Source organism: Poeciliopsis prolifica, unplaced genomic scaffold (assembly GCF_027474105.1).
Source record: "Poeciliopsis prolifica strain line A6 unplaced genomic scaffold, Auburn_PproV2 SCAFFOLD033, whole genome shotgun sequence".
NCBI classification, from domain to species: Eukaryota; Metazoa; Chordata; class Actinopteri; order Cyprinodontiformes; family Poeciliidae; genus Poeciliopsis; species Poeciliopsis prolifica.
The window spans coordinates 1,233,081-1,260,741 of NW_026562408.1; the positions used below are offsets into that span (position 1 = coordinate 1,233,081).

The 27,661-nt window shown below is 39.1% G+C and overlaps 1 protein-coding gene across 6 annotated transcripts in view; it reads left to right on the top strand.

Annotated features, from left to right (window-relative positions):
- fstl4 (follistatin-like 4) overlaps positions 1-27,661 on the top strand; it is a 172,837-nt gene that overhangs the window by 40,181 nt on the left and 104,995 nt on the right. For all 6 annotated transcript variants that reach the window (XM_055051381.1, XM_055051380.1, XM_055051383.1 and 3 more), the window contains exon 4: positions 23,565-23,807. In XM_055051381.1, coding sequence (XP_054907356.1) covers positions 23,565-23,807 — 243 coding nt within the window. The remainder of the gene's footprint in view (positions 1-23,564; positions 23,808-27,661) is intronic.

A 27,661-nucleotide genomic window follows, 5' to 3' on the forward strand; every position in this document is an offset into this window, starting at 1 on the left:
TGAGAATTTGTTGTTGAACCGATATCTGCTGATCAAACTTATATCTAATGTTTTCTTTTACTCTCTTTCAAATACTGTCTCTCACTCTTTCCCTGAATCTAAACTCAATGTCATATTTCACATTTCCTTTAAGTTTTGGCCCAAAGCCAAACGCTGCTCATTCCTGTCTCTGCTGGTTGATGCTGGATTCTGCAGTTGCTGCTGGTTGATGCTGGATTCTGCAGTTGCTGCTGGTTGATGCTGGATCTGCAGTTGCTGCTGGTTGATGCTGGATTCTGCAGTTGCTGCTGGTTGATGCTGGATTCTGCAGTTGCTGCTGGTTGATGCTGGATTCTGCAGTTGCTGCTGGTTGATGCTGGATTCTGCAGTTGCTGCTGGTTGATGCTGGATTCTGCAGTTGCTGCTGGTTGATGCTGGATTCTGCAGTTGCTGCTGGTTGATGCTGGTTGTCACTTTTCTCATGAAGCATAAAATCAAGTGCCAGGTTTATTTGTGACATTTTGGTTTCCGTATTTGAGGCTTCAGCTGCCAGTAAATTGACTGTTTCAGTTTTTTTGTACCGGTTCAAAACGACCTGGTGCTGCAGGACGCCTGATAAAAATAAACAGTTTTGATAATATTTGAAAAAGACGTCAGAAAATGACTGAAAGGATCCTTCACCCTTGGGAATCTGAAGTGAGTTTTAGTGTGACATTTAGAAATTGACAAAGTGCCTCCAAACATTGACATTTTCTCAATTACATCATCATTAAAGAGCTGCTGGTTCTTTAAGCGTATGAGACAAGATGGCATGTTGGGATGGTTCTGGACAGGATGAGTAAAAAGAAGTGAACGCTGCAAAACTTCTCCCAGGGGAAAAAGTCTGCAGGGTGACAACGTCGGCTTTTATCACCACTTGCATGGTTGGCTGCGTCCTATATTGTTGAGAGACTGGCAGACTCATCTGTCTCCATTGGCTGTCATACAGCAGGCAGCTCTATGGATCAGGGGAAGAGCATCAGCGTGAAATGTCAGGGTGATTTGGTTGGCCATTTACCTTTTTTCTTCCCTGAGAATTGCTGCTGGTTTTGTGGATTCTCCACAGTAATGGAACTGTTAAAATACCACGCATGAAGTGTTTGCCTGCACAAAAAAATCAAAGTGCTTTGCAAAACTCAATCTCACACCTTGAATTTTGATTTTTCTTCACATTTTCTGAAATTATATAAAAACACACTTCAATCGATTTTATTAAGATTTCATGTCATGAACCAACACACAGCAGCAAAAAATGAGAAGTGAAAGAAAATGATAGGAACTGCTAAAGGTGAGGATGCATTTTTTATTAGTCTGCAGAACCAGATTTCACTGCAATCACAAGATCTTTGCAACCTGAACATGTAACTCATTTTTCCTCACATGATGAGATCAAGGTGAGACAAAACATCATTTTACACTGCAAAAACCCAAAATCTTACCAGGCTTTCTCTTACTGGTTGGCAGAAAAATTCACTTATAACTTGGGAAAATGTTGTTATAAGTAAAACAATCTGCCAGTGGAACAAGTACTTCATCATTAATATAAAGGAGTTATTACTTTAAAACAAGCCTTAGGACTTAGTTTGTTGTATTTCCTGAGATATTTGCACTAGAATCTGTGTTTTTGCTGAATAGTTATTTTTTTCTGATTTCTAGAAACTAGACAAAATACTCGACTTGTTGCCATAACAACTGACGCCATTTATGCATCAGGATTCAACACCAGAAAGAACAAAACATTCAGTCTGTTGCAGTTTTCAGATTTATTATTATTTTTTGATTATTAATAATTGATTGTTGTGGTAGATTAGCTACCGCTGCTATTAGCGAAGCTAACACTGCAGTGGTCGATTAGCTAATTTATACACCTGCTCTGCTGATGACATGTCAGAGTTTATGTTTAGGACGAACCGTTTTTTATTTCTTAACTGAACCAAAACACTGAATTCTGCAGCACATCTACATGCTACGGTTGTCATAGTTCCCGATGAACAGCTTTCGTACTGCAGGAGGAAAAGTCATTCCCACTTGTTGCTGAACCTGAGTGGAAAAGTTTGAAGATGTAAAAGTTTAGAAACATAAAGTAACTTGAGAAGTGAGTCTGGTTGGCAGAAATGAGGCGATGAGTTAACAGGATGAGCTGCTCAGTCACCTTCCAGCGAAGGTTTTTAATGCTTCATCAATAAATAAAGCGTTGCTGTTACCAATGATCTTTGGATTACCTGCTGTAGGGAGTAGAGGTGCTGGGAGTCTGAATTATTCTGCGTCTGCAGAACATCACAGTCAGAAGAACTGAAACTTCTGGGAACGTTTTGAAATCAGACCATCAGGTTTAGCAACTGAATGTTTTACACTGAAAAACACAACATTTACCAGGCATTTTTGTTTAGTTTCTAATGCAAATATCTTAATACACTTAAAAGAGGTAAAACTGACTTAAAAGAAACTTTTAGCAGGGTATGTAATCTTTTATAGCAGATGGCTCAATTATACAAATCAGATCTTATAATGCTGTGACAAAGAGAAACTATTAAAGGATCCAGATACAGACTATTTAACTGTTAAAGTAATTAATTGCACAATTGATCAATGTCATTTATTGATATAATTTTCTTTTTGGCTTTTCAGTGTTGCTGCTGTTGGGAAATAGGTTTATTTATTTACCTTTAAACATTTATTTTCATGTATAAAAACATGCAACATTCACAGAGCCTTTATTGTATAATTTATTATCACTGGGAAAATTGAGATTGAATAAATAAAATTTCATAATTTTTTTTGTTTCACTATTTTCCGCTTGTGGTTCCATGAGAGCATCAATAAATATCAAATTTTAAATCCCTTGTTTTTTCACTTCAGTAAAAACATGTTGATGTATTTATGCTCTATTTATGAGTATAAATAAACAAATTTCTGATTCTGCTTCGTCCTTATGAGGCGTTCTGCACTGACTGCTTCTCATTGTTTCTATCATTTCTGTAATTTACAACGTGTTGCTTTTTGAGATCTACTTTCTTCTACTGATGTGATTGTTGAGTGCAGGTCAGACAGTTTGCAAGTCTGCATGAACCTGAGACTTGCAAATGCCAAGTTTGAATGATTAAAATACATTTAGTCATTTAATCATTCCTTTTTGTTTATATAGCTGTGTTTTGTATTTACTCTGATTTTCTGTTTTAGTGTTCAGCCAAAACAGAAGGGAGACAAATTACTTTTATCGCATTTCATTACTTTTATTGCACTAACTCTGAAATGCAAAGATGTATTTTTTATAAAATATTGAACATTTTCTGATTCAAAATGTTGTCAGCGTTTTGGTCTATGCATGAGGTAACTGTGGAGTCTTTTTCATCTTTATTGGCAAAGTAAGAATACAATTTCAAACACCCTTTGACATGGTTTGGCAGTGTTTGCCATTTTATTCTGGCTTGCCAACTTTCCTTATCTGCTGCTGCTCCGGCTACAGACGCTGTCAGCAACAATGAATACCTATCATTCTTTTGCTCTGATTCCAGCTGAGCTTCATGTCACTGTGAATTTATTCAGCCAACTGAGTCATTTCTTACTTCCATTAGAGTCGTGTCTCTTATTCTTCGGGCGTTGTCAGCTGCTGACAAAGAGAAATAAACAATTAATGTCTTTATCCATGCATGAGAGCGTTTCAACGAAGCGGAGAGAGAAAGAGAGGAGACTGGTGAGAATTGGTGTTAAAAAACACCAAGGAAGAGGAGTTGAGAGGAGACATGCTGTAGTGGCTCTTTGTGTTGTTTATGTGTGTAATCCTTTTCTCCATTTTCACCCCTCCTGTGGGATTCCTTGTTGTTCTGTGGCTGCAGTGGTTTTGTTTCTGCAGCAGGCTGCATTATCTCTGTGTGGCTCTCTGGAGAGAGATGTTTTTATTTACACCCAAATTCAGAAAAAGAAAAACAACAAATGTAAAATTACTTGTAGGATGTTCAGCCTGTTTATTTTTGTAAATGCATTCAGTGTTTCCTCCAGAAACGTTGCAGAGCCTGGAGCGCCGGGCGCCAGGTCAGCCGTCCAGCCGCCCGCCGGGTTTTCACTTAAAAATGTTTAAAGTTGACAGGAAGTTTGAGAATATCATTTGATAGTTATGCATTTTTGGAAGACTTGAAGATTAATGCCTAAATCATTAAAAAACTAAACTAATAAATGAACAATGCTAAGCCTGGTGGCCCGCCAGGCTTATGATACACTGAGGGAACCCGGATATCGTTCTAAATTAATCAATGTTCCACTTTCTCCTGTTGGTGTTTTTATAAATCTGAATATTTTATTATTGTTTAGTTTAATCTCTAAACTCTGTTATTTGGTTACTGTCATGAAATCAAACCTTTCATTGTTCAGCACCTGAAATGATTTTATGATTCCAACTGAGATTTTCAAAAGGATGAAGCATCAAAAATTGATTTGTTTTTGCTCAATCTTTACTATTATTCATTCATTCATAACAACATATTTCTGGTGGAGTATAATTTGTCTTGATCAAGAGAGTCAGTGTTGTGGTTTCTTTTTTTGTTCAAGTAAATGCAGTGTAAGTCTACATTATTCTAGTTGCTATCAATAACCTTGAATTGTGACCTCAGCCCAAATCATAACGTGTAAAATGTTTAAATTATTGAACTATTCTGGTTTTGTTTTGTTTTTTTCCTCTGCACTGCTTCCTCCACAGTTTTCACTATAATTCAATTTATTTCTATCTTGGATAACAATGCAGCCATTGATATTGTTCCTATTGTGGTTCTTTTGGTCCTTAATTAACATCCTATCTGCTGTCTCTCCTCGTCTAAAGAGCGCTGAGGACAGGAAGGCCAGAGACTCCATAAAAATGCAAATCCTGCTCACCTGTTTAATGCCAATGACAACAGAACCTTAAACCAGTTTGATTTAAACCGCTCACATTGTTACTGGCTCTGTTTACAAGTTTAATGTCAAGGCCAAACAGAAAATGCTGAGTCATTTTCCTGTTTTGTCTGATAACAAGCAGAAAGAGTTTAGAATGATGCATATTAAAATTCATTTTATGAAATTAAAAACTCTTAAAAAGTTGGTACTTCGTAGAACTGAAGGTCATCAGCTTTGAGAGATAATAACGATCAGATTAAATCTAACCATTATAATGGATATTAGCGTGATTTGATATAAATGTCTTCTTGATGTGTCCTGAGTCTTCGTCCACATTTCTGCCCCAGCCTGCAGTTTCTTATTCAGGTTTTCTGTTTGTTCACAGCTGTTTTTAAACTGACATATGAAACCTTCACAGAAACACAGAATTGGTTGAGCAACACTCAGGTGGGCCCTGTTTGCTTATTAGGCAACTTCTGAAGACAATGAGTTGCACTAGTTTTTTTAGGGGTTCTTTAAACATTCCTGTTAGAAATGTGTGCAAAACTTTGTCAATATTTGCAGAGTGTAGACGCAGAAACACAATTTTGCGATTGCGGTGTTCCATTAATTAGGAAACTCAATTGAAATCACAGTTTGTTCCTGCAATAAGACAATGAAAGAAATGTGGCATGCCCGTTTCATGGTTTGTGATACAGAATTTTTTTTCCAGTTTTGTGAAAAATCATTATTTTGATACAACTGAAAAACCAAAACTTATCAAACTACTGGTTTCTTTTAAAACATTTTTCATTTTCATGCAATGTTTCCAAATGTTAAATTACCCAACTATGGTCAATACATCTTTCATATTTAAAAATTTTTTTCTAATATATTTTCCTGTCCAATCATTTCTACAGCCTCTCTGTATTACAGGAATAGTTTTGACATCTTCACTCTGAAACAGGAGCAAATATAGATTCTAGAACCTTCCACTTCCTCATTTATTCATCGCTCTCAGACCGGCCTGTCAGTTTGGCGTCGTTCTTCCCCGGCTGACAGAGTTCCCAGTAGGACAGCCAGCTGGTCAGCCAGTTGCACATCGCCTCCTCCATCCACTCTGTTGGTGCTTTTCTAAAGGCCAACTGGGTCTCAGAACGGGCCCAGTCTGGTCCGTGATTAACCCGTCCGCCTCCCTCTACTGTTCATCTGTTTTACTGGTAATGGAGCTAAGATCCGTCCTGCCTGACGGCTACCAGAAGCCTGAGCCTTATGCAAACTTTATGATAGTGGAGACAGCTGGCTGTAGGAACACTGTGCTGTTTTTCAGTGCACTTACTCTAACCCTGATTTCTGCTGAATTATTGATGGTCAACAGGGTCAGGGTTTGCTTTTAGTGCTTCCCTGGGGAGCTCTGCAGGGCTTAGCACCACATCAGCACTCATAGTATCACAGACGGCGAACAGCAGAGACTGAAAGGTTCAACGGTGTGTTAAGATATGATGACTTTCTCTGCTAATACAGTCTTGCTGTGAGTCTTTGCTGACAAAGTCTGAAAATAATAAATGTAAGCAGAGATAATCTGAAGAAGTTAGCTAAAGTGATGCTAACATAAAGACAACCACATCAGATGTCACTTATTTAAAATCTAACTGTAGCTGAAGTTTTGATAGATGGGAGTGAAATGCACTTTATAGCCACTGTGGGAAACCCAAACGGCTCTGAATACTTTGTGAAAGAAAAAAGAGAGGGTTGTAAAAAATCTGACAGGAAAAGACAAGAAAATAAAATATTTTCCTCATATTTTTAGTCAAAAAATCTACCAATGGAACTAAAATATTTTCATCAATATTGAGGATTGTTTGACTTCAGACATCTACTATTCTAGCTGAAAAGTTTCTATTAATTAGTTTTCTCTGATTTCAAATGTATTAAGATATTTGCATTAGAAACTGGGCTAAAATATTTGGTAAAGGTTTATGTTTTGGTTTGTTTTGCAGCATTTGTGTATTGGGATTCCAAATTAATTAAATCTCAACAGGAGATTAAATGTCATAAACTAAATAATCATCAGAAAGAATCTACAGTAGCAGTCAGTCTTGAGGTGACTCTAAAAACACCTCTGACTGAAGGCTGTTGCTGCCTGTCATTCTCATTGCTATTGTCATCCCGGACGAGCCCCCATTTGTCACACCTGGCTGAAAGGCGATGTCAAAAGTGGGAGACAGATGAGCGGATCCATACAATTTATACAAAACCATGGCTCTGGGAGGAATAGCAGGCAGTGTGAGAGGAGTGTTCACCAGCACTGCTGCCCGGTCCGGTCTAATCCGGACACAAACCAAGCAGGTCGGTAGCTGGCTGGTCGCCTTACAACACTGTTTGTTTGGTTTTAGTGCCAGATGTTTTTCTTGTGACTACCTTTTTAAGTTTTGATTTATTTAAAGTTGCACACAAAGCGAGAGATCTGTTTGTGATGCAAGAGGTGGATCCCGTTGGAGAAGCCTTGGGGTTCTGTGGTTCTGTTTGTGTTGAGCATTCACTCAGACAACCTTAAAAACAAGAGCAGCTCCATTAAGATTGAGCATAAATATTAGATAAATGCCCTCTATTACACTTTGTTTTTTTGGATGGTTGTTTCTGCTTGGTTTCTACACTTGTGGTTCATTGTATGTGTGTGTGTGTGTGTGTGTGTGTGTGTGTGTGTGTGTGTGTGTGTGTGTGTGTGTGTGTGTTTGGTCCTAAGTAATTTTCTCCATTGCTCCTTCTCATAAGATATTACATGACCATCTATTATGGATTGTGATCTGATTGAAGTTGAGTGTTCCCATCTTGCCCTTTCTGTGAACTCACCTCCCAGCACCAAGTTTTTAGGGGACTAGACCAATAAACTTAAAATTTGAAGTTGTTGTGCAGGACTTTAAACTTTCTTTATTGTCCATACATCTCAAATATAATAAAACTAACTTGAAATAACATTATTAGCCAAATATTGGCAGATGTTCAAGTGGTTTTATAGTCCTATCTATGTATGTATCTGTCATTTTTACTAAATGACAAAATCTCCAGTCAGTTCAACGTTAACCACCTCTAAACCAGGGGTGTCCAAACTGAGATGTCGGGGCTCATTTGTGCCCTTGGATCAAAAAATTATCAAAATTTGACCCAAAGATGCAGATGGAGATTTTTAATTTGTAATCAAGATAAAATTTGTTACCAGCATAATTTTCTTACACAGAAAGATGTAAGAACACAAAGTATTTGTGTTTTCATAACCAAGTTTGAACAAAATGTCCAATTTATCCAGAGACTTTTAGTTTGCTGCAAACAAATCAGCTTTTTTCCTCTTTTGAATGTGGCGAAGCATAGCTAGCGTTTTGAGAGGAAGTGACCCAAATACTATACTTATTACTGAGAATAAATTTATTAAATTGAGTCCAAAAGAAACTCAGAACTAGACATTTTTCTGACAAATTGACTGCAGCGTATATAAGATTGATATATTTTTAGTTTAATATAAAAAAATTTCTACAAATGAATTTGGGAATTTCTGAATTTAATTGTAAAAATATATTTCTGGTGGAAATTTTCTTGTTTTTTTTCCTCCACAGTGGAGAGAAAATTCCTTTCAATTTTGTATCTGCAATAAATATCAGGCTCCTTTATTTGATTTCAGTGTTTTCATGGGTTTGTGAGTCAATGGTTTTGGCCCAGGTGGAAAAAGTTTGGACATCCCTGATGTAGGATGTTGGAGAAGTGGAGCAGCAGAGCGGAGGATGAAAAGAAAAGCTTAAAAGAATGAAACCTGAAGCAAACGGACGGGAAAAGAGGCGAATGAGGCATCTGAGGGACGAGCAGCGCGAGCGGTCAGCGTGTGCATCTGTCTGGCCCTTCTCATCTCGGGCCGGAGCCAGTCTGGTGACAGAGCGGTGAACAGAGGGAGGAGGGATTTCAACAGAGACAACAGGAGCAGAGAGACGCATCCGGAGGGATTTAAGGACAAGAATATACAGAAATCTCTGGCTTCAGACCAGAGGAGATTCTCTGAACTCACCGTGGATTTGGATTTTACATCCGGAGACTTTGCTGCCAACGTAAGCAAGATTTTATATTGGAGGTGGAGCCGCACAAAAATAAGAGCTTCAGGTTTAAAATCAGTTATTTTGGAATATTTCAGTCAAGAGAAACTAAGTATTCTTACTCTTTACGTAACTTTTGAAAAAAGTAAAACATACCAATATGACCCAATTATGTTACTTTGAGTTGATCACATTAAAAACCTCAACATTCACATCTATAGTGAGAAAATGTGAAGGTTTCTGAAAATGTCTAACGTATAAAACCATGTTCAAAAATAAAGTTTAGCTCCAACTCACCTGGACTCCGATCTTTTTACAGATTCATGTTGAAAATGGCAATAAATTATCAACAGAAATTTCATTATTCACAAATTCATTTTCCCACTTTATGCATTTATACAAATTGTTTGAGCACTTAAAACCTGAACGATGTGAATTAAAGTTAATGAACATGGACAGAAATCCTAGAAAGAGTCTGAAATTATTTATGTTTACGTTTAATATTGCAATAACAAAAACACCAGGAAGAAATCAACCATCTGAACTTCTCGTCATGAAATCAAACATAACACTGTAAAAACACAAAACCTCCCCAAGTGATTTTAGTTTAGTTAAATATGTGGAAATATTACAAACTGACTTGCAAGTAAGTTTTCATCAAAATATGACTTTGTTTCAAGTCAAATTATCCTCAATAATAAAGATGAGGATAATTTAAAGACTAATTAAATTACAGCATTTTCCCAGTTTATAAGTGAAATAATAACCTTTCCTCAGATTAAGAAATTATTCACTTCAACTCGTGTATATCTTACTTGTGAGCTAATTTTAGTCTAGTTTCAATAAACTAGACTAAATGTACTATTATGCATTATTTAGTGTTTTTCATTGAAAGGTCACATTTCTGCTGATCTTTGCCACTTTTTACTCTTAAAATATTTTGTGGAAACTGAAGAACCGGATGTTTGTTTTTATTCATTGTTGACGTTTTTGTCTGGATATCTTGATTTGCTCCATGCCCTCTTTGTCTCGTCTGTTATTTAAATACGTTGCAAAAAGAAGAGAAAACATCCTAGATCTATTTTCTCCGTTGTGCCTGTTGGATTCCTGGAGGCAAATCATAACTTAAACATTCGAGCTGCCATCGTTGTGATGGGAATAGATAGGGAATTTTACTCCGCTGCACTTTTTACTGAGTAATTTTATTATAAAATATTTTTAAATATTTTAGTAAAATTTCTGGATTTTCTTCCCACTGAATGAAAATCAAACATGTTTTAAGCAGAAACCAGAAACTGACTCAAACCTGCAGCTTCTGTTAAAGTTTCTGAAGTTTTTTTATTGAAATAAAATGATTTTTGTTATTTTTTGTTACTTATATGATTATTGACCTTAAAATGTCAACATTTCCAGTTAACTTTATATTTTGGTCTGTCTGATGATGTAATTTTAAACTATTAAATGATCGATAATCGTAATTCTGGAGTAGCTTTGACTCTTTTCCTGGAGGAGAAACGTATTTCTACTCTGACTTGATTATCATGTTTGGTTTCTCTGCTCTGCTGTTTGCCAGCTTTTAAACCTCCAGCAGTTTATTTTGGGTCTTTGCGACATAAAGGCTGTTGACTTGGTTCTCAGGCTGTTTGCAGACAGATTTCGCTTAAAGCTGCTTGTTAATTTATTCAACAGATTTAAAGCAAGTTGACAAACAGCAGCTGCAGCTCCTGCAAACACGGACTGCATTTCTCTGTCCTGGTCTCTAAAGTGGTTTGGTTTGAAAAATAAATAGAATGCACTGCAAAACTTTATATCCAATTTAACCCCAAACTTTCATTTGTGTCACCAGTGAAATGTGGAACTGATTCCCAAACCTGCATTTTATTAAAGATTAAACATCAAAAGTGAAGTAAAGCTGTGAACTAATGCTGACCTTAAGTGTTTTATTGAAAGATTAACAATTAAGCCATTATTAATAAATGAATTATGATTAGAAAAAGTTTTTCTAAGGACAAAACCATTCTTTACAATACATTTAGCAAATTCACTGCGAATCTCACAAATCTTACCAAGAATCACTTGAAATGAGACAAGACTGATTTACAAAAAACTTTTCAGCAACATATAAAGGTTTAAGTCAATAATTCCTTCATATGTTACAAAAATACTTTTTCCATTTGCTGATTATTTAACTTGTAATAACACATTTCCCTTCTTATAAGTCAAATAATGTTTAATTACAATAAGAACTTTTTCTCCATTATTAAGAAATTCTTAACTCAAAACATCTTGCTGACCTGTGAGTTTTTTCAGTCTATTTTCATGACTGAGTCAAACATGTGGCATCTGGATTACAGCGTCAGAAAAACGTGGCACAGTGAGAGAAACGTCAGCTTGTCTGCAGCTTCCTCATCCTGAAACGAAGCGCCATGTTTTACATTCACTTCAGAAGACTCACCTGTTCTCAGGTGAAGTCAGAGCGAGAGGAAAACTCCTCTGAGGATGACGATGAAAAGTTTGTGCTTGTGGAAGGACGAGCGGGTGCAGTCGGTGTGACCGAACACGGCGGCTCGGCTTGTCCTTCTCCTCAGTACAGCAGACTGTCTGTCTGGGTTCCTGTTGTTGTGCATTCGACTGGAAAACCGGTGGAGAGGAGTCGGGTTTTCTGTTGGACCAGGACTGGAGGCAGAAAGAAAGTAAACGGCAGGATGTGGGAATCTTAGCATCCAGCTGCTGTTTGGACGATCATAAAGTAAAGCAAGAAATAATTCGGCCTGTTGTCTGATTGGTCCACAGCGGGAGGAGAAACTGTTGCAGTTGCTCCCTGTAGAATCGCGTCTCCATGTACGTAAATATCCTAATAATGTTGAAAAAAAAATTTTTCAAGTGTGTTGTTTCCATTAAAGCCCAAGTTAAATATGGTAAAGTTTGTTCATGTTTTAAGTCAGCAGTGACAGATGTAAACGTGAGATTATATTCATAATTCAGATTGTTTCTTGCTGTCATCATCTGTCAGCCAATCAGAGTTGGAGCCACAAGCCCCGCCTACTTTTGCACACAGGTTTGTGGTCCATTTCTGTCATGAAGAAAAGGTTTAAAACTTGAGAAATCTCACAAACAGAGATGCTGCATGAACTGAGGGAACGCAACACTTCTAACACCAAAGGAAAGAATCCTCCGGTCTGCTAGGGGGCGCCATTTTACAGAGAATTCACTGAACAATTCCTGCATCATCAATGAGTACTGAATGTTCTTCTGTGGTGGCCACCAAACGTTCTGCTTTCTAAGGTTTTCCCATTTATCTCGTTTGTGAAAAATCAGAAGTTTAAAACAGGCTCTCCATCTCCTTCATCCCTTCTGAGATAGAAACAGGAAGTTTCTGATGACTTGTTGTAATGATCCTGTCTGTCTGACAGTTTGTGTGTTTTTGTGTTGTAGTCTGGATGGTTTGAAGGAGCCCTGACTCTCCAACCTGCACGGCCATATCAACCTCACACCAACACATAAACATGCAGGATAAATCCATTTTTAATCAGTTCTTCACATCAGAGTCAACATATTTTCACTGATTCTCTTTAAAAGTGTCATTTTAGATCAACTTTTGTGACTGTAAACTAAATAGATTACGATATTTTTGCTGGATTATTGTGAGGGAACAGCTATGGGACTCCGTACTGCAAAAATGAACTCATGCTGCACAAATATTTTTACTGACAAATTCTCTTGAAGGAACTCCGTCTCATAAAGTTTTATCTTCTCATTTTTTCACAGAATGCAAGTAAAGTCAAAATAACCTGTAATCACTGAAGCAAAACTGTCCTGTCCTCTTTGAGGGGCGTAAAACTCCAATATCTGAGTAAGCACTCTTTAGTAGGAACCTGTTCTTGCCAGGGAGGCTCCCTCCCTCCAAATGGACATAAAATACTTTGTGCACAAAGCTGTCAGCGTGGAGCGCAGCAGCAAAGCCCACCCAGCAGAGGAACCTCCGCGCCGCGGCTCTGCAGGCCTCTGCCCTGCAGGGGTTATTAGTCATCTCTGCTGAAGGAGCAAGGCCATCGCGTCTCGTCGGCCTCTGTTTTCCCAGAGTCCCGCAGCGAGGGAGGCGCTGCTGTGGTGTCAGCAGAAATGCTCCATGTGTTGTAGAGAGGTGTATAAATACAGAGATAAATGGAGGAAGCAAAACGAGGCTGAAGATGGATCAATGGGATTAAGATGTTGATAATGAAAAGACGAGGAGCAGCGAGTTGGAACAATGAGCTTCCCCAGCTATGAAAATGCTGCATTTTTCATGAAAAGAAACAGCTGTTTACACGCTAGAGCAAGAATTTAGCTTTTCCTTCTTGTCTCACTGGTGCATCTGGAGACAAGCGGAGAGATGAAATTTTTATTCAGTCCTTGAAGTTTTAGATCACGAGCACAAGAGGGATGTTCCATCTTTTCTCCACCACAGTCCCAGAGGAGGTTTATTTATCACAAGGCTGCAGATTTAACCATCACAATTTGTGAATCTTGCTCAGATAATTCGTTTTATTTTGGTCCAGATCTTCCTGGTTTGTTGCTGTTGGAGTTGCTCAGTGTTGGTTGCTGTTTTTTCATAACTAATCAGATGTAACTCGTTGATGAAGTCAATAGTTTCTCCTCCTTCAGGGTTTAATTCTAACTAGTTAAAATTAATTTAAAGCCTCAATTTCCAAAGTTTCACAAGAAGCTAATTTTTTACTCTTTCTTAGCTTTTCTACCCACTTAATTACCATCGTTTTCCTGAGGCTGTATCAGAAATTCATTATTCCAGAAGACGAAGGCTTTCAGTCCTCTGAGGTGGGACAGGGATTCCTGTCGGGCTTTGACATGCCACTTGCTCACTGTTTGCATGTGCTGCTAAAGCTTAGCATTCCCACACAAGGTTCTGCTGCCGCTACATGTTTAACTTTAGCTTTTCTTCTTCTGCTCATTTTATCACCTGCATCCAAAATCAGCCCATATTTTCTCAGAGAACTAAAAAATAAAATGCATTTCCCTCTTAGAAATCATTTGGAGCTTTATGATTTTTTTCTAGTGTTTTATGTGGATCAAATATTTTCCCTGTTCATCCTTAAATCATCAGTTATGACTCTACAAAGATGAAAGTTTGTACATATTTATGACAATAATTCATCACTCATGAAGAGCAGTTTATAGTTGGAGAATTGAAAACATAAACAAAAGGAAAGAAGGCATCAGATTTAGCCAGCACTCATAAAAATAGATGTTTAAAGTGATATTTTAAGATCTTTGCAGTAAGGTTGTATTTAACGTCATTAATCCCTGAACTGCTCTAATTTTATTTATCAGAAGCCAACAGCTAATAATGTTAGCACCTTTTTCTAAACCTTTAATCTTGCCCTGTTTGGTTTAGCACAGTTGTTCTTCCCTAGAAGCCGATTATTATCTAAACAGGAAGTGGGAGGCTGTGGAGATGCCAAGAAATCAGAAGAGACAGAATCTGCTCATAACTTTTTACCCAAATCACATTAAAAACTTGACTGTAGGTTTATAATTAAACTAGTTTTTGTGAATCATCTTATCAGTGGATCATCAGAGGACGTCAGAGATCACTGCTGCACGTCACCTGCATAAATCAAGCAAGAATATGTTGGTCCAAATATTTAAGCTATTTACAATTAGGCTAATAAAATCATTTCAGCACAGTGAACGGCTGCTTCCAGTTCATTTTAACTGGTTTGGTTTTCCTCCTGCCTTCTTGGCTGCAGCCACATGTTATTTTTTCACTAATTGTGACAAAATGAGAAGAAATGATTGTATGTTATTTGTCCCTTTCAGACTAAATTTGAGTTTTTTTAATGAAATGTTGTTTTAGGAAAACACTCAACATGTCTCTGATGGTTTTACCACGAATGAAATAACTTTAATATTGATATAATTTCCTGTACCTAAAGTTTGGGCTTTTTTTCTCTCACCATTTGTCCACTACCCAGCATGCAATGCGTTCGGGTCATTAGCGGGTCACTAATGTCACCGATGTGATCAACAGTCGCAGTACGCTGACAACTTGCTGGCTGTTTCAGTAACCCAAAAACAGACGGATAATTGCAGGTAACCATGGCAACCAGTGAGAGTTTCTGCCGTCAGCTTGTCACGAAAATAAAATTTACCAGAATTTATTGCGATAAATGATAGCATCATAGTTTTGATCATTTTTATGGAATATAATGTTAATGGCATAATAATACCAATGCAAGAACACAGCCTAAGATCAATTAACACAGATACATAAAGTTTTCCAGGCTGATTGATTGTTCTTGTCGGGTCTCATGTTAAGATGTGCTGACTCCACTTTTCTCTCGTCCTGATGTTTGACTCGCCGTCCTGGGATTATTGATCGGGGAAGATGCAAATGAAGGAAAATGTAAAGAGCAGCTGGCCTCGGCTGCTGCTTATGAGGCCTTTCCAGATCCCGGTGCTGCAGTTTCCGCTCTGCCCATATAACTTAAACATGTAATTGATTAGCGCTGGATGCAAGGATCATAAGTAAGTTCCTGGGCTGAACGGTTGTGATGGCCATCATTTCCCGAATACAGCAATCAGTCTGTGTGCCTGAAGATATGTCGGCTGACGGCTCCATCAGGCACCTCCACCTGCTGCCAGGGGAGCCAGACAGCTGCTAACATCTGAACCCACTTGCAGATAGTAGGAGTCTTAGTGAGGCCAGCATGCTAGTAGGTCAACATGCTAGTGTAGGTCAAAAAGCTAGTAGGTCAACATGCTAGTAGGTCAACATGCTAGTAGGTCAACATGCTTAGGTCAACATGCTAGTAGGTCATGCTAGTAGGTCAACATGCTAGTGTAGGTCACCAGGCTAGTAGGTCAACATGCTAGTGTAGGTCAACATGCTAGTGTAGGTGCTAGTGTAGGTCACATGCTAGTAGGTCAACATGCTAGTGTAGGTCAACATGCTAGTAGGTCAACATGCTAGTAGGTCAACATGCTAGTGTAGGTCACCAGGCTAGTAGGTCAACATGGTAGTGTAGGTCAACATGCTAGTGTAGATTGACATGCTAGTGTAGGTCACCATGCTAGTAGGTCAACATGCTAGTAGGTCACCATGCTAGTAGGTCAACATGCTAGTGTAGGTCAACATGCTAGTAGGTCAACATGCTAGTATAGGTCGACATGCTAATGTAGGTCAACATGCTAGTGTTGGTCGACATGCTGGTAGGTCGATATGCTGGTGTAGGTCGACATGCTAGTGTAGGTCACCATGCTAGTAGGTCAACATGCTAATGTAGGTCAACATGCTAGTAGGTTAACATGCTAGTGTAGGTCAACATGCTGGTGTAGGTCAACATGCTAGTGTAGGTCGACATGCTGGTGTAGCTCGACATGCTAGTAGGTCGACATGCTGGTGTAGGTTGACATGCTAGTGTAGGTCAACATGCTAGTAGGTCAACATGCTAGTGTAGGTCAACATGCTAGTAGGTCAACATGCTAGTAGGTCAACATGCTGGTGTAGGTCAGCATGCTGGTGTAGGTCAGCATGCTGGTGTAGGTCGACATGCTAGTGTAGGTTGACATGCTAGTATAGGTCGACATGCTAGTAGGTCAACATGTCAGTGTAGGTCAACATGCTAGTGTAGGTCGACATGCTAGTAGGTCAACATGCTAGTGTAGGTCGACATGCTAGTAGGTTGACATGCTAGTATAGGTCGACATGCCAGTATAGGTCGACATGCTAGTAGGTCGACATGCTAGTAGGTCAACATGCTAGTAGGTAAACATGCTAATGTAGGTCAACATGCTAGTATAGGTCAACATGCTAATGCAGGTCAACATGCTAGTGTAGGTCAACATGCTAGTAGGTCGACATGCTAGTAGGTCAACATGCTAGTAGGTCAACATGCTAGTGTAGGTCGACATGCTAGTGTAAGTCGACATGCTAGTACATTGACATGCTAATGTAGGTCGACATGCTAGTAGGTCGACATGCTAGTAGGTCAACATGCTAGTAGGTCAACATGCTAGTAGGTCAACATACTAGTGTAGGTCAACATGCTGGTGTAGGTCAACATGCTAGTGTAGGTCAACATGCTGGTGTAGGTCGACATGCTAGTGTAGGTCAGGGGTGTCAACATCTAGTCCTCGAGGGCCGGTGTCCTGCAACTTTTTGATTAGCCTCTGCTGCACCACACCTGAATACACTACACAAGGAGGAGGTAATTAAACCCTTTCATTCCTGTGTTTTGTACCTGTGGCACATCGAAAAACTGCAGGACAGCTGCCCTTGAGCTCATTTTAGCTGAAGCAATAGCGTCTCTATACTAAATAGAGCAAGTCCATGTTAGTCACTATAACAATGATCCTGCCATTATATGACTTGAAAAGCATCTCAAGAGAACAATATTTATTGCAATAACTTCTGGGTCAATTTATCATGTCAGGCCGATAAAGACACCCTGAATCCTAATTCATATTCCTTCTCCATCTCTCGTTTTACACAGAGAAATAAAATTCTTTGGTACAATGCAGCAAAAATAAGTTGGTCCTTATCTGTGCATGAACGCTGCAGCATATCTTACCTGGCACCAAGGGATGCAGGTGTCCATTGATATTCCAGCGGTGTGTGCTTGTCAGGAGCGCTTTGTCCAACTGAGCAGCACGGGGAAGACGGTGTTTGACAGTGTGTCTCAATATTTAATTATCTACAGCTGCTACAGGGCAAATAGAATCATCTGTCCGATCTGCAGACGTCCCTGGGCTCTGCTCAGGTGGAGAAACACATCCAGCGTCTGTCTGTCCTTCCTTTAGTTTGAAAAAAAGCTAGTAAAATGATAAATCCACTGTTTTTGTTGAATTCAGATCATTTGGGTGAAATCTCAAATAGGAACAGAAACATGTTGTAAATCGTCCTGAAAGATTTGTGACCGAATCGTGTCGCGTTTCTTCGCTTGGAGAGATGAATAATACAGCCCTGCTGCAGGCAGAGTCCCACATCAGCAGGGTGAATGTTCTCCAGTCTAATTAGTGGGATGCTCACTGGCATTCTTACGTCTCCCAGGAAAATATATCAGCTGCTGCAAACTGTGAGGCTGGATTAGCTACAACATAAATCCTGTTCTTGGTGATTGTCTTTAAATGTTAAATGCAGACCTTAGCCTCAGGTACTTATGCAATAGCTTAACTTTATTAAACGGATTGAGGAATTTGCTTCAAGAGAAAAGTGACATTCTTAGTCTTCCTCCTTCCCTGTGGTCTGTGTGGTTTCGCCGAAGGGCGTGGAGACACATTGTACACCTCACTCTGGACTCATTTGCTTCCCACAATGCAGAGCTGAGGCTCTGCATTGTGGCTTCTCCCTGCAGAATCAGACATGCTGGGCCTCTTGCGCTTTCATCTACTTGGGAAAGGAGCTGAAAAAGGAAAGTATTGTGAAAAATGTCAGTCGCTGCTGAATGGCTGCCGCCTTGTCACTCAGACAAACTTCTGCTCAGACGAAATGTTTAACTGATCAAACCTCGACTCACGTTCAGGAAAATGTCTGTCTGTGTGGAGCCGGGCGGTGTGGAGCCGGGCGGTGTAGAACCGGGCGGTGTGGAACCGGGCGGTGTGGAGCCGGGCGGTGAGGAACCGGCGGTGTAGAACCGGGTTGTGTGGAACCGGGCGATGTGGAACCGGGCGATGTGGAACCGGGCGATGTGGAGCCGGGCGGTGTGGAACCGGGCGATGTGGAGCCGGGCGGTGTAGAACCGGCGGTGTCTCCATCTTCCTAGTCAGAACTCCAGCTGCAGGTTCTGGTCTGTCGGTTTGTTCTGCTGCAGGAATCAAAGTTTCTCTGATCAGAGACTTTAGTCTCTGGTTCTGGAAATGTTCTGCAGCTGGCAGAAGGTCCACTGTGGAACTGGCTTTATGTGGTTATGGAGGCTCAGGTCAGAGGTCAGAGGTCAGCCTGATCTCCAGTTTCCAGCTGGAATAACTGAAGCTGTGTGTTGACTCTAGATCTATAACTCTAGATTGTTCCTCTTTAATAAGTTGAGTTTCTGTTCAGCTGGAGAACGTTTTGGTTTCAAGCTTCACAGCAGAATTTTACTTATTTCTGAAAAGTGCGGCTGGAGTTTTGTTTTCTCATTGAAAATCTGCAGATTTACACTGGAAGAGCCCAGAGAGTGGACGCACTCAGCCTGCTGAGGGGGCCAGAATAGAAATGACGCCATTAGAGTGACAGGTGTTCTGGACTGGACCCGGTTGGTCAGCCTGGCTTTGTCCTGGCCCGTTCTGCGCCTCATCCATTAACCACATTGTGCCAGCAGCTTAGACAGGGAGGATTATCAGACGCCACTTTCTGCCTCTTAAACAAGCTGCAAACAGCAGAGACAAAGCAGATGAAAGACTCAGCTAAATGTCAGGCAGCTTTGTATTGTAAATGCAGCTTTTATGCCGTTTTGCTGCTGCTCATGTTGATTCTCCGACGTGACGAAGACGCCGAGAGGAAGACGAAGCGGGCTGCTGCCGCCGGACGGTTGTTGCTAAGCGTTTAATCTCTCGTGCTTGGAGAATACAAACGATCTTGTAATCGTCCCTGACCTTGACATGAGCGGCGAGGTGGGCGAGGGAGCGCGGCTGCTTTGCATTTCCCACAGATGCCTTGCAGAGACGCGCAGAACAATTAGCCAACTGGATAAAACGGAGCTGAGCCCGTCTTACGCACAGCGTCCGCCTCGCCTTCCCATCGGAGCACGAACCTGGCACAACCCCAAACCACGGCTTCCTCTCATTTCCTACACTTAATTATGACAAAGAGCGGCCATGTTGGGTCAGGCTGGGCGTTCCTGTGGGCCTTCTCGCTCTGGGATTATCGATTTTACTGCTAAATCACTTTTCCAACGTTTATGAATGGTGTAATATTAGCAGAGGAGGAAAGAGGAGAGTAAAAAAGGATTGGCTAAAAATGATCATTTAGGATTTAAAAAGTATATACAAAACATAAAGTTCAGTGGAAATGTTGGTATTTTAAGGAACAAAATAATAATTCATATAAGTAACATACAATAAAATAAAAGTTTCATTTGCTGGATGGTTTTGAAGGTTTTCCTGATTCAAACAGTTTGACTGAATCTTTATATTTACGCTGAAAAAACACAAAGTCTTACCAAGTCCAATTGGTCCAGTTTCTATAAATACCTGATTCACCTGAAAACACGACAAAACTGACTGACGTGAAATAATCTGCCAATAGGATGAGAACTTTTTCATCAATCAAATCCAATCAGGCTCATGTTGCTGATTTAGTTTCTAGATTTTGTGGTTTTGCAGTTCAACAGTTTGTAGACAATAAATGAAACAAAATATGAATATTTTAGATTCTGTCATCCTGTTGAGGCTTTACTAGATCAAAAAAGCAGAAAGAATCGTTGAGTTCGTTATCTGTTCAAATTCATCGAGCTGAATGTTTCCAGCAGCACAATACTGCCACCGCCGTGCTTTACTGTATTCAGTGTTACCTCACCACCAAACATTTACGTTTTAGCAAACTTTGTTTGAGAAAATCTTCCTGTAGTTTTTCTGATCACGTGTTTATAGTGCATTGCCTGCAGTTTCATTGTTGAGTTTCTCCAGATCATCTGGACCTACCCTAACCCTCAGAAGGATAAACGTTCAAGTTTTGCAATTTCATTGCTGTTTTTCTTTCTGCACTTCTTGTTCACCTAGAATAAGACGAATACATTGAAGGTTGTTTTACTGTAGCACCAACCTGAGTGAATATTTCGGTACCTTCAGGCCCCCTGCAGACAGAAGGACAGGTCAGGTGTGTGAAATGTGTGTGTGCTGCCGTTGACCTCTGAACCCTGAAATCGCCTCCATGCAATTACTAAACTATTGTCCTCCGACAGCGGTGCATGATCTCTGTTATTTAATATGCTGAGAGCGGAGATATGATTCTACTTGAGGCAAATTCAATTTCTGTTTTCAGCAGTTTGATTATAAGAGCACAGCCTGAGCTTTCTGCGCGCTAAGCCAATATTTAGCTTCTTAGCCTTATTTCACAGAGGGACGATAGCGCGGAGGACGGGACGAAGCTGGGAGGATGTTTATTCCTTTTACTGTCGTCTTTCAACCACAATGAAACGTTACGAGCAGCAGCATCAGATTTAGCTGCACACTTCTTTGTTTTGGTTATCTGAAGCATTTTATGTCCCGTGTGCTTTCTGCTCCACTCTCAACATTTCATGTTGTGCGATTTGTTTGCTGCAGCCAGCAGCTCCATCCATCTCCTTTATGTTTGGCCTGGATTCCTAAAAAGTGAAGCTTGTTAACATCAAAAGGTAAAAGAATAAAATGACAGAAAGAAGAGCTTTAAATTTTTAAAAGGAAATACATGAAACCCAGCAGGGCTTTGACTTCGCTGCTTCAGTTTTATTTTATCTCAAATAGCAGGTTTCAGAGGACTGGATCCTTATTACAGGCCTCTGGACTGATGTATTTTTGGCTCTTTTTGATGTTTTACAACAATTTGAAGAGCAGTTTAATAACTGTGACAGAAGAAACTCGTCTGTATGATCAGAAACACAAACCCAGGCACAATCTGAGGTTTCTCTGCAGCGTCTCCATCATGTTTTAAAGTTTTTTTATCTTGTTAATTTCCAGATATGCATTTTTAAAGACGAGCTTCAAACCCAACGTGGAGCTCATCAACAAACTATGTTATTGATTACTGAGAAGGAAGATTTTGTTCTTCTTTTATGTTATTTTATATTTTCATATCAACCCGTCTCATTTCCCGCCAAAAATAAACTTTAGTTGATTCAAAATAATTTTTACAAATCTGATGGAGAAGGAATATTTCTGGACACTTTCTAGTACAAAAGCATTTCTGTAGTAAAACTTACTTAATTGGTATAAATATTAATTAAATGATAACATTTTGAAAAAAATATAAAATAATCAAATTAGAATATAGGAAAGTTATGGAATGTTACAAATAACATAAAAGTAACTGAAATGATCATCTTCATTATAAGCAGTGAACAGAAATAAACAATCATGTGGATTCAATGAGTTTTAATTTCATTTGACTGAATTACTGAGAATAAATGTACTTTTTGAAGACATTGAGAAAATATAGAGCAGAACTGTCACAATAATCAATAAATCAATTAATTACTAATATGACAAATGAAAACTAGACATTCTTATTTTAACCCAAAAAAGTTTTCAGTCTGGTTGTTTGGTCTCAACTGGGAGACTTCATAATTCATTTCTGTTTATTTATTGTGTATATTTGAAATGTTTTCCAGTTCCAGTGTTAAACATGAAGTTTATTGATCGTTGATTCCTATATTTCATTTAAAATGGTAAAACAATGTTAGTTTGTCCTGCTGGTTGGAAACGGCGTTTCACACACATTTAAACTTTGGTTTCTGTCCAACAAGCAGCTTTGTGACATTTGCTTACATTTTAGCTCCAGCAGAAGCTGCTCCTGCATGAATATCATAGTTTTCACATTTGAATGTGAAAATGAGTGCAGAGAGGTGTCGATACAGACACCTAACAGTTGGTAAGCAGTGGTTAAAAAAGTATTTCCTTGTTAACACGACGCTGTCGGAGGTGAATGACGCCAGTTTATACTTTGCTATTTCTGGTGCTCAAGGTATAAATCTGATCTGATTTCCTTCTTTTACTGATGGAAACATTTAACTTTTCGTCAAGACGACTTAAATTATTGATTTCTTTACATTTTATAACTGGATGTTGTTATTTGGAAATTTCCCACATAAGCACAACGCTGGAGCGAAGAAATAAGATTGTTTTCCTTCCCGTCCGTAGCGGCGCTGCTGCAGTAAAACCGTCAAAACGAAACAGATGAAGCTGTTTTTAATACCAGGCAGGGCAGCAAAGGGAAAATACCACAGAAAACTGTTAAATGACTCAGAACCACCTTTCTTCTCTGTATCAGTCTTCAAGTTGTGTTGTCCACATGACCTGTCAGGATTCAACACCAATAAAACATTTCCCACACAGAGAGCAGTTTTATGTTTTCTAGATGATTATTTTATGATTGTTAATCGCTCTGAAAGATTAGCTACCTCTGCAACTAGCTAAGCTAACACACCAGTGGTAGATTAGCTAACACTGCTATTAGCTAAGCGATGGTTGATTAGTTAATTTAAATATCTGCTGATGATCTGTCAGAGTTGATGTTTAGGTCGACTTTATTTTTTATTTTGTACCAAAACACATCAAATTCTGAAGCACATCTACATGTTACGATCTTCATAGTCAAGCTAGCACAACTGAGCTACTTCTCTCTCCTTCGCTGTTTTCCTTCTTAATTAAGACCTTTTCCTGACCGTGTTATTGAGTTGTCATAGTGTCGACTATTAATATCAAGATCTGCATCCCTTTTGTTTTAAATCTTAAGATTTAGCGCTTTATGTTGATAACTTGGTAGCTAAACCAATGCTAGCTAGAGTTAGTGAGCAGCTTTTTGCCCTACAATGTGATGTCACGCTACAACGGGTCCATTTATGATTACAATACACCTGCATTTTTTGGATGATTTTTAGTTATTTTTAGTTAGAAATTTGTAATTTCCTGCAGGAAGCAGTAAAATCTTGTACTTTCTGTTTCCTGCAGCTCATTCTGATGCAGAGGAAGACCCGTGTCACAGGACCAACTGCGGAAGAGGCCGGCAGTGTGTGCTGATGGCGGAAAGCGGGCGCGCCGAGTGCGTGTGCCAGGAAAAATGCCGGCCCTCCTTTGTGCCCGTGTGCGGCTCGGACGGCAGGTTTTACGAGAACCACTGCGAGGTTTACCGCACGGCCTGCCTGGAGAGGAGGCGGATCTACGTGGTGCACAGCAAAGACTGCTTCTTCAGAGGTCAGTCTGCTCACTCTGAGCTCCGGCTGCAAAACCGAAACGACTCGACTGACTCAAACTGACCTTCATTGGGATTAATAGGTTGGGATTGATGAAGAATAGAACATGATCTGGGTTCATCCTGCAGTTTATGAAGTTTGTTTGGTGTTGGATAAGTTTTATTTCTTATTTCTCTCAGTTGTTCCTGCATGAGTTTTTCTTTTTCTTGTTAATAAAAGGTCAGTTTCAGATCTTACCTGGTAGAAATGACACTTTGAAGTTGGATATTAAAGCTGTTAATAACCGTGACTTGCTGGTTTGCATTCAGACACTAAATGGCTAAAAAAGGTTCACACTCAAATAAAACATGCATATTCACCTCCATGCTTTTATTCAGTTACTTTTCACAGAATTCTGTAAGTAAAACTTTGTAATTTTTTATTAGAAATGTTCCCTCACCCAATAAGTCAAAGGTTGTATAAAAAATATTTTAAGTTTTAAACAATTTTAAATGGTGCCTAAATAAGCAACAGCTTTTGTTTTTATTTAAGCTGTTTTTTATTTTCATGTACCAAACTTAGATTATTCAGATTTTACAAACACATTTTCAAACACAACCAGATGGGTAGAAGCTGCACATCTGTGCTTTAATTTGGATTTGAACATTTAAAGCTCTTGTTTGCCAGTTTTGAATCGGGAGTTTGGAGAAGTTTTCTCCTGTTTCTAGTTGCTCACATAAAACCTTTTAAAATCGCTCCTTCCACAGTAGATGTTCAAAAAAAGAAAGTTAGAGCTCTGGTTATTTTTGGTTGCATGTCAGCACAACTTTAAAAAACAGATGCACACATACAGAGCTGGCAGCACTTTTTGTCATGTCACATTAGGGAGGGAAGCGTTGCTGGCAGACACCGCCATGCATATCTAATCCACATTTGGGATGTTCAGCCGCCACATTAAGCTTAAACTTGATGTCTGAATGTAAACCAGCGGGAGATTGGAAACGCTGGGAATAAGTCATGAGCATCGTATTTGTGTGTGTGTGTAAATTGCGAGTAATTATTCCAGTTGACAGACAAAGGCTTCATTGGTAGACATGTCTCACTTTGGCTGCTTAAGTGGGTTTTATAATGGCAGTCTGTGTTGGCGGACACAGACCAGGAAATGAAACGTTGGTTCATTTGAATTCACGACTGTTGGATCCAACATGTGGCTCAGATTCAGCCTCAACTTGTTTAATTACAGCTGCAGAAAAAGAACTTTACTTTTATTTAGCGCTTGCAATTTTATTTCTTTTAATCAAACCCAATAATCTCTAAGCCCAAAGAACGGAGGCCTTCGTAAAAAAAAACTAACCCAGGGGAAGGCAACGCCAGGCCTGGAGAGCAGCTCTCCTGCAACTTTTAGACGTCTCCCTGGTCCAACACAGCTGATCCAAATAGTCAAGTTCTCCAGAGTTCTGCTAATGACCCCATTATTTGGCTGGTGTGTTGAACACGACCTGCTGGGGCAACACGGCCTGCTGGGGCAACACGGCCTGCTGGGGCAACACGACCTGCTGGGGCAACACGACCTGCTGGGGCAACACGGCCTGCTGGGGCAACACGACCTGCTGGGGCAACACGACCTGCTGGGGCAACACGGCCTGCTGGGGCAACACGGCGGCCGTAGTCGTCCTGCTGGGGCAACATGGAAGCAGTTGTTTGAGTTCAGATATTCTCTTTGAAGCAGAAGGTTTTCTTTGACTTGGTTGGATTTTTGTCGTTAAGCATTTTGGTTTGTGTTCAGTACTTTAAATTCTAATATAAATTCCCACAAACAAATAAAGTGACAGATGATTCAGAGTGAAATAGAGGCAAAGCAGGATAACAGGATTTGTGATGCAGCATTTTAGGATCATTTTGAGCTGAAAAAGTTTTCAGCGGCACAAAAACTTAACCATAAAACAGATTACTTTGCTTTCTGAGCGGAAATGAACAAAACTATCCGACATTCAGTGGCGACAACAGGAGCATCATTTTCCCTCAAACTAAAAGTAAAATCAATTTTAAGATTTGTAGCACAAAGTCCTGTTTGCATGAGAGCATCATAATCACCTGGACGCTTTTATTCTCCTACTTTTCAGAAAATATTTAAGAAAACTGTGTTTTTCAGCGCAGTTGTTAAAAAGGTCATATAAAAATAATTTAAACTCTACACAATTTTAAATGAGGCCTAAATAAGAAACATTTCTTACTGCACAATTTTTATTTAAGTTGTATTTTATTTTCATTTGCCAAATTTGGATTATTTTGAGCAAGTCCAAATTTGTTGTTTGTAGTATGTTCAAAGATTTACATATTTTCATAAATTACCAAAAAACTAAATAAGGAAAGAAAAGGACGAATGAAGAGAACATGAATAAAGTTATTAAATTAAGTGCACAAAACATTTAATGTTTTCATCAATAATAGCATCATTTATGTTAGATTTATTTCCACAAAGGGCTTTTGGTAAAAAAAAAACATTTATAATTTTAACATGCTGGATGCATGAACAGTTCATCACAGCCGTCATATTTATAATAAAAGATTTGAGTCTGTATTTAATTACAGATGAAGGTTTTTCCTGCTTGTTGACATTTTGATTTCCAACAACAAACTATTTCTAAGAACCAACATTCTGGATTATCAGAGAATTATTCATAATTTACCTTTTTAGGAATGTGAGAGAATAAAGCCTGCAGTTAGAGCTGCATTTTAGGCATTTCAGCCTCAAAGGGACATAATCTGATTTACACATTTAAAAATCTCATTACATTTAGCAATCAGTGGACTGATTTGTAGAATTAGCATCACAATCACAGATGTTTGGGGTCTCTGTCCCTTCCTCATCCTGCCTGTGATTACGAGCGTCTGCAGCTGATTAATGGCTCTCATCATGGTGATGAATAGGAAGCCTCGGGTCCTTCGGCTTGTTTAGGACGCTCGCTCTTCAGAGCGTCCAGGTAGAAGCACTTCATCAGTGATGGATGACGCTCTGCAGGGGACCTGGTGACCTTTGGTGACCTTCGGGTCCGATCGGGACGGCTCAGGGGAGGAGTTAGGGTTATGATGATGTGTTTCATTTAAATTTATCCGCCTACCATTTCTCCTAAAAGCAAACCGAATCTTTTACCAGTGGAAAGTTTAGTCAGAAAAATTAATGGCTTTATTTGACTTTGTGAACTTTAAATTTTGACCTGAATGTCTGAACTCCAGATTAAGATTAGGAGTTAATCCCGTTTTGTCCCATAAGACCTGCAGAATTCAGGGTATTTTTATGTGTTGAACACAAAGTTGTGGATAATTGTGAAGTGGTTTTGAAATTATTGACCATGTTGGAGAAATATTTGACATGGTTTTCATGGTTCTGCTCGCTTGCATCCATAGAACATATAGATTTATTGTCTGTTAAATAATTCACAGGTGTACGCTTCTCTTACAGAGAGGAGACGTTTTTTATTTTTTAGAAAAGTTCTGCGTATCACTTGGTTTCTTTATTGTAAAAACTATGTAAAGAAATTGCTGAGTTTTATTGACGCTGTTTTCAGGATAATGTTTGGTTGCTTGATCTATGACACTCTGTGAACTGCAGAGCAATTAATGAATTGTATTAATTGTATTTCTGGGTGATTTTAACAGCTAAAATAACAGGTATAAATGTTTCTAATGTGGAAAAGACTCAGATATTCCAGACTATGATGTTTATGGTGGATGAGTCGGATGCAGGAAGGATGTTTTCCGCTGGAAATTATTTTTTACATGTTTAAAATAAAGATTTAATTCCTTCTTTCAGTTATTAACCATTATTTACATGCAAAATTTGACATCAGTTATTTGACATCAGTTATTGTGACA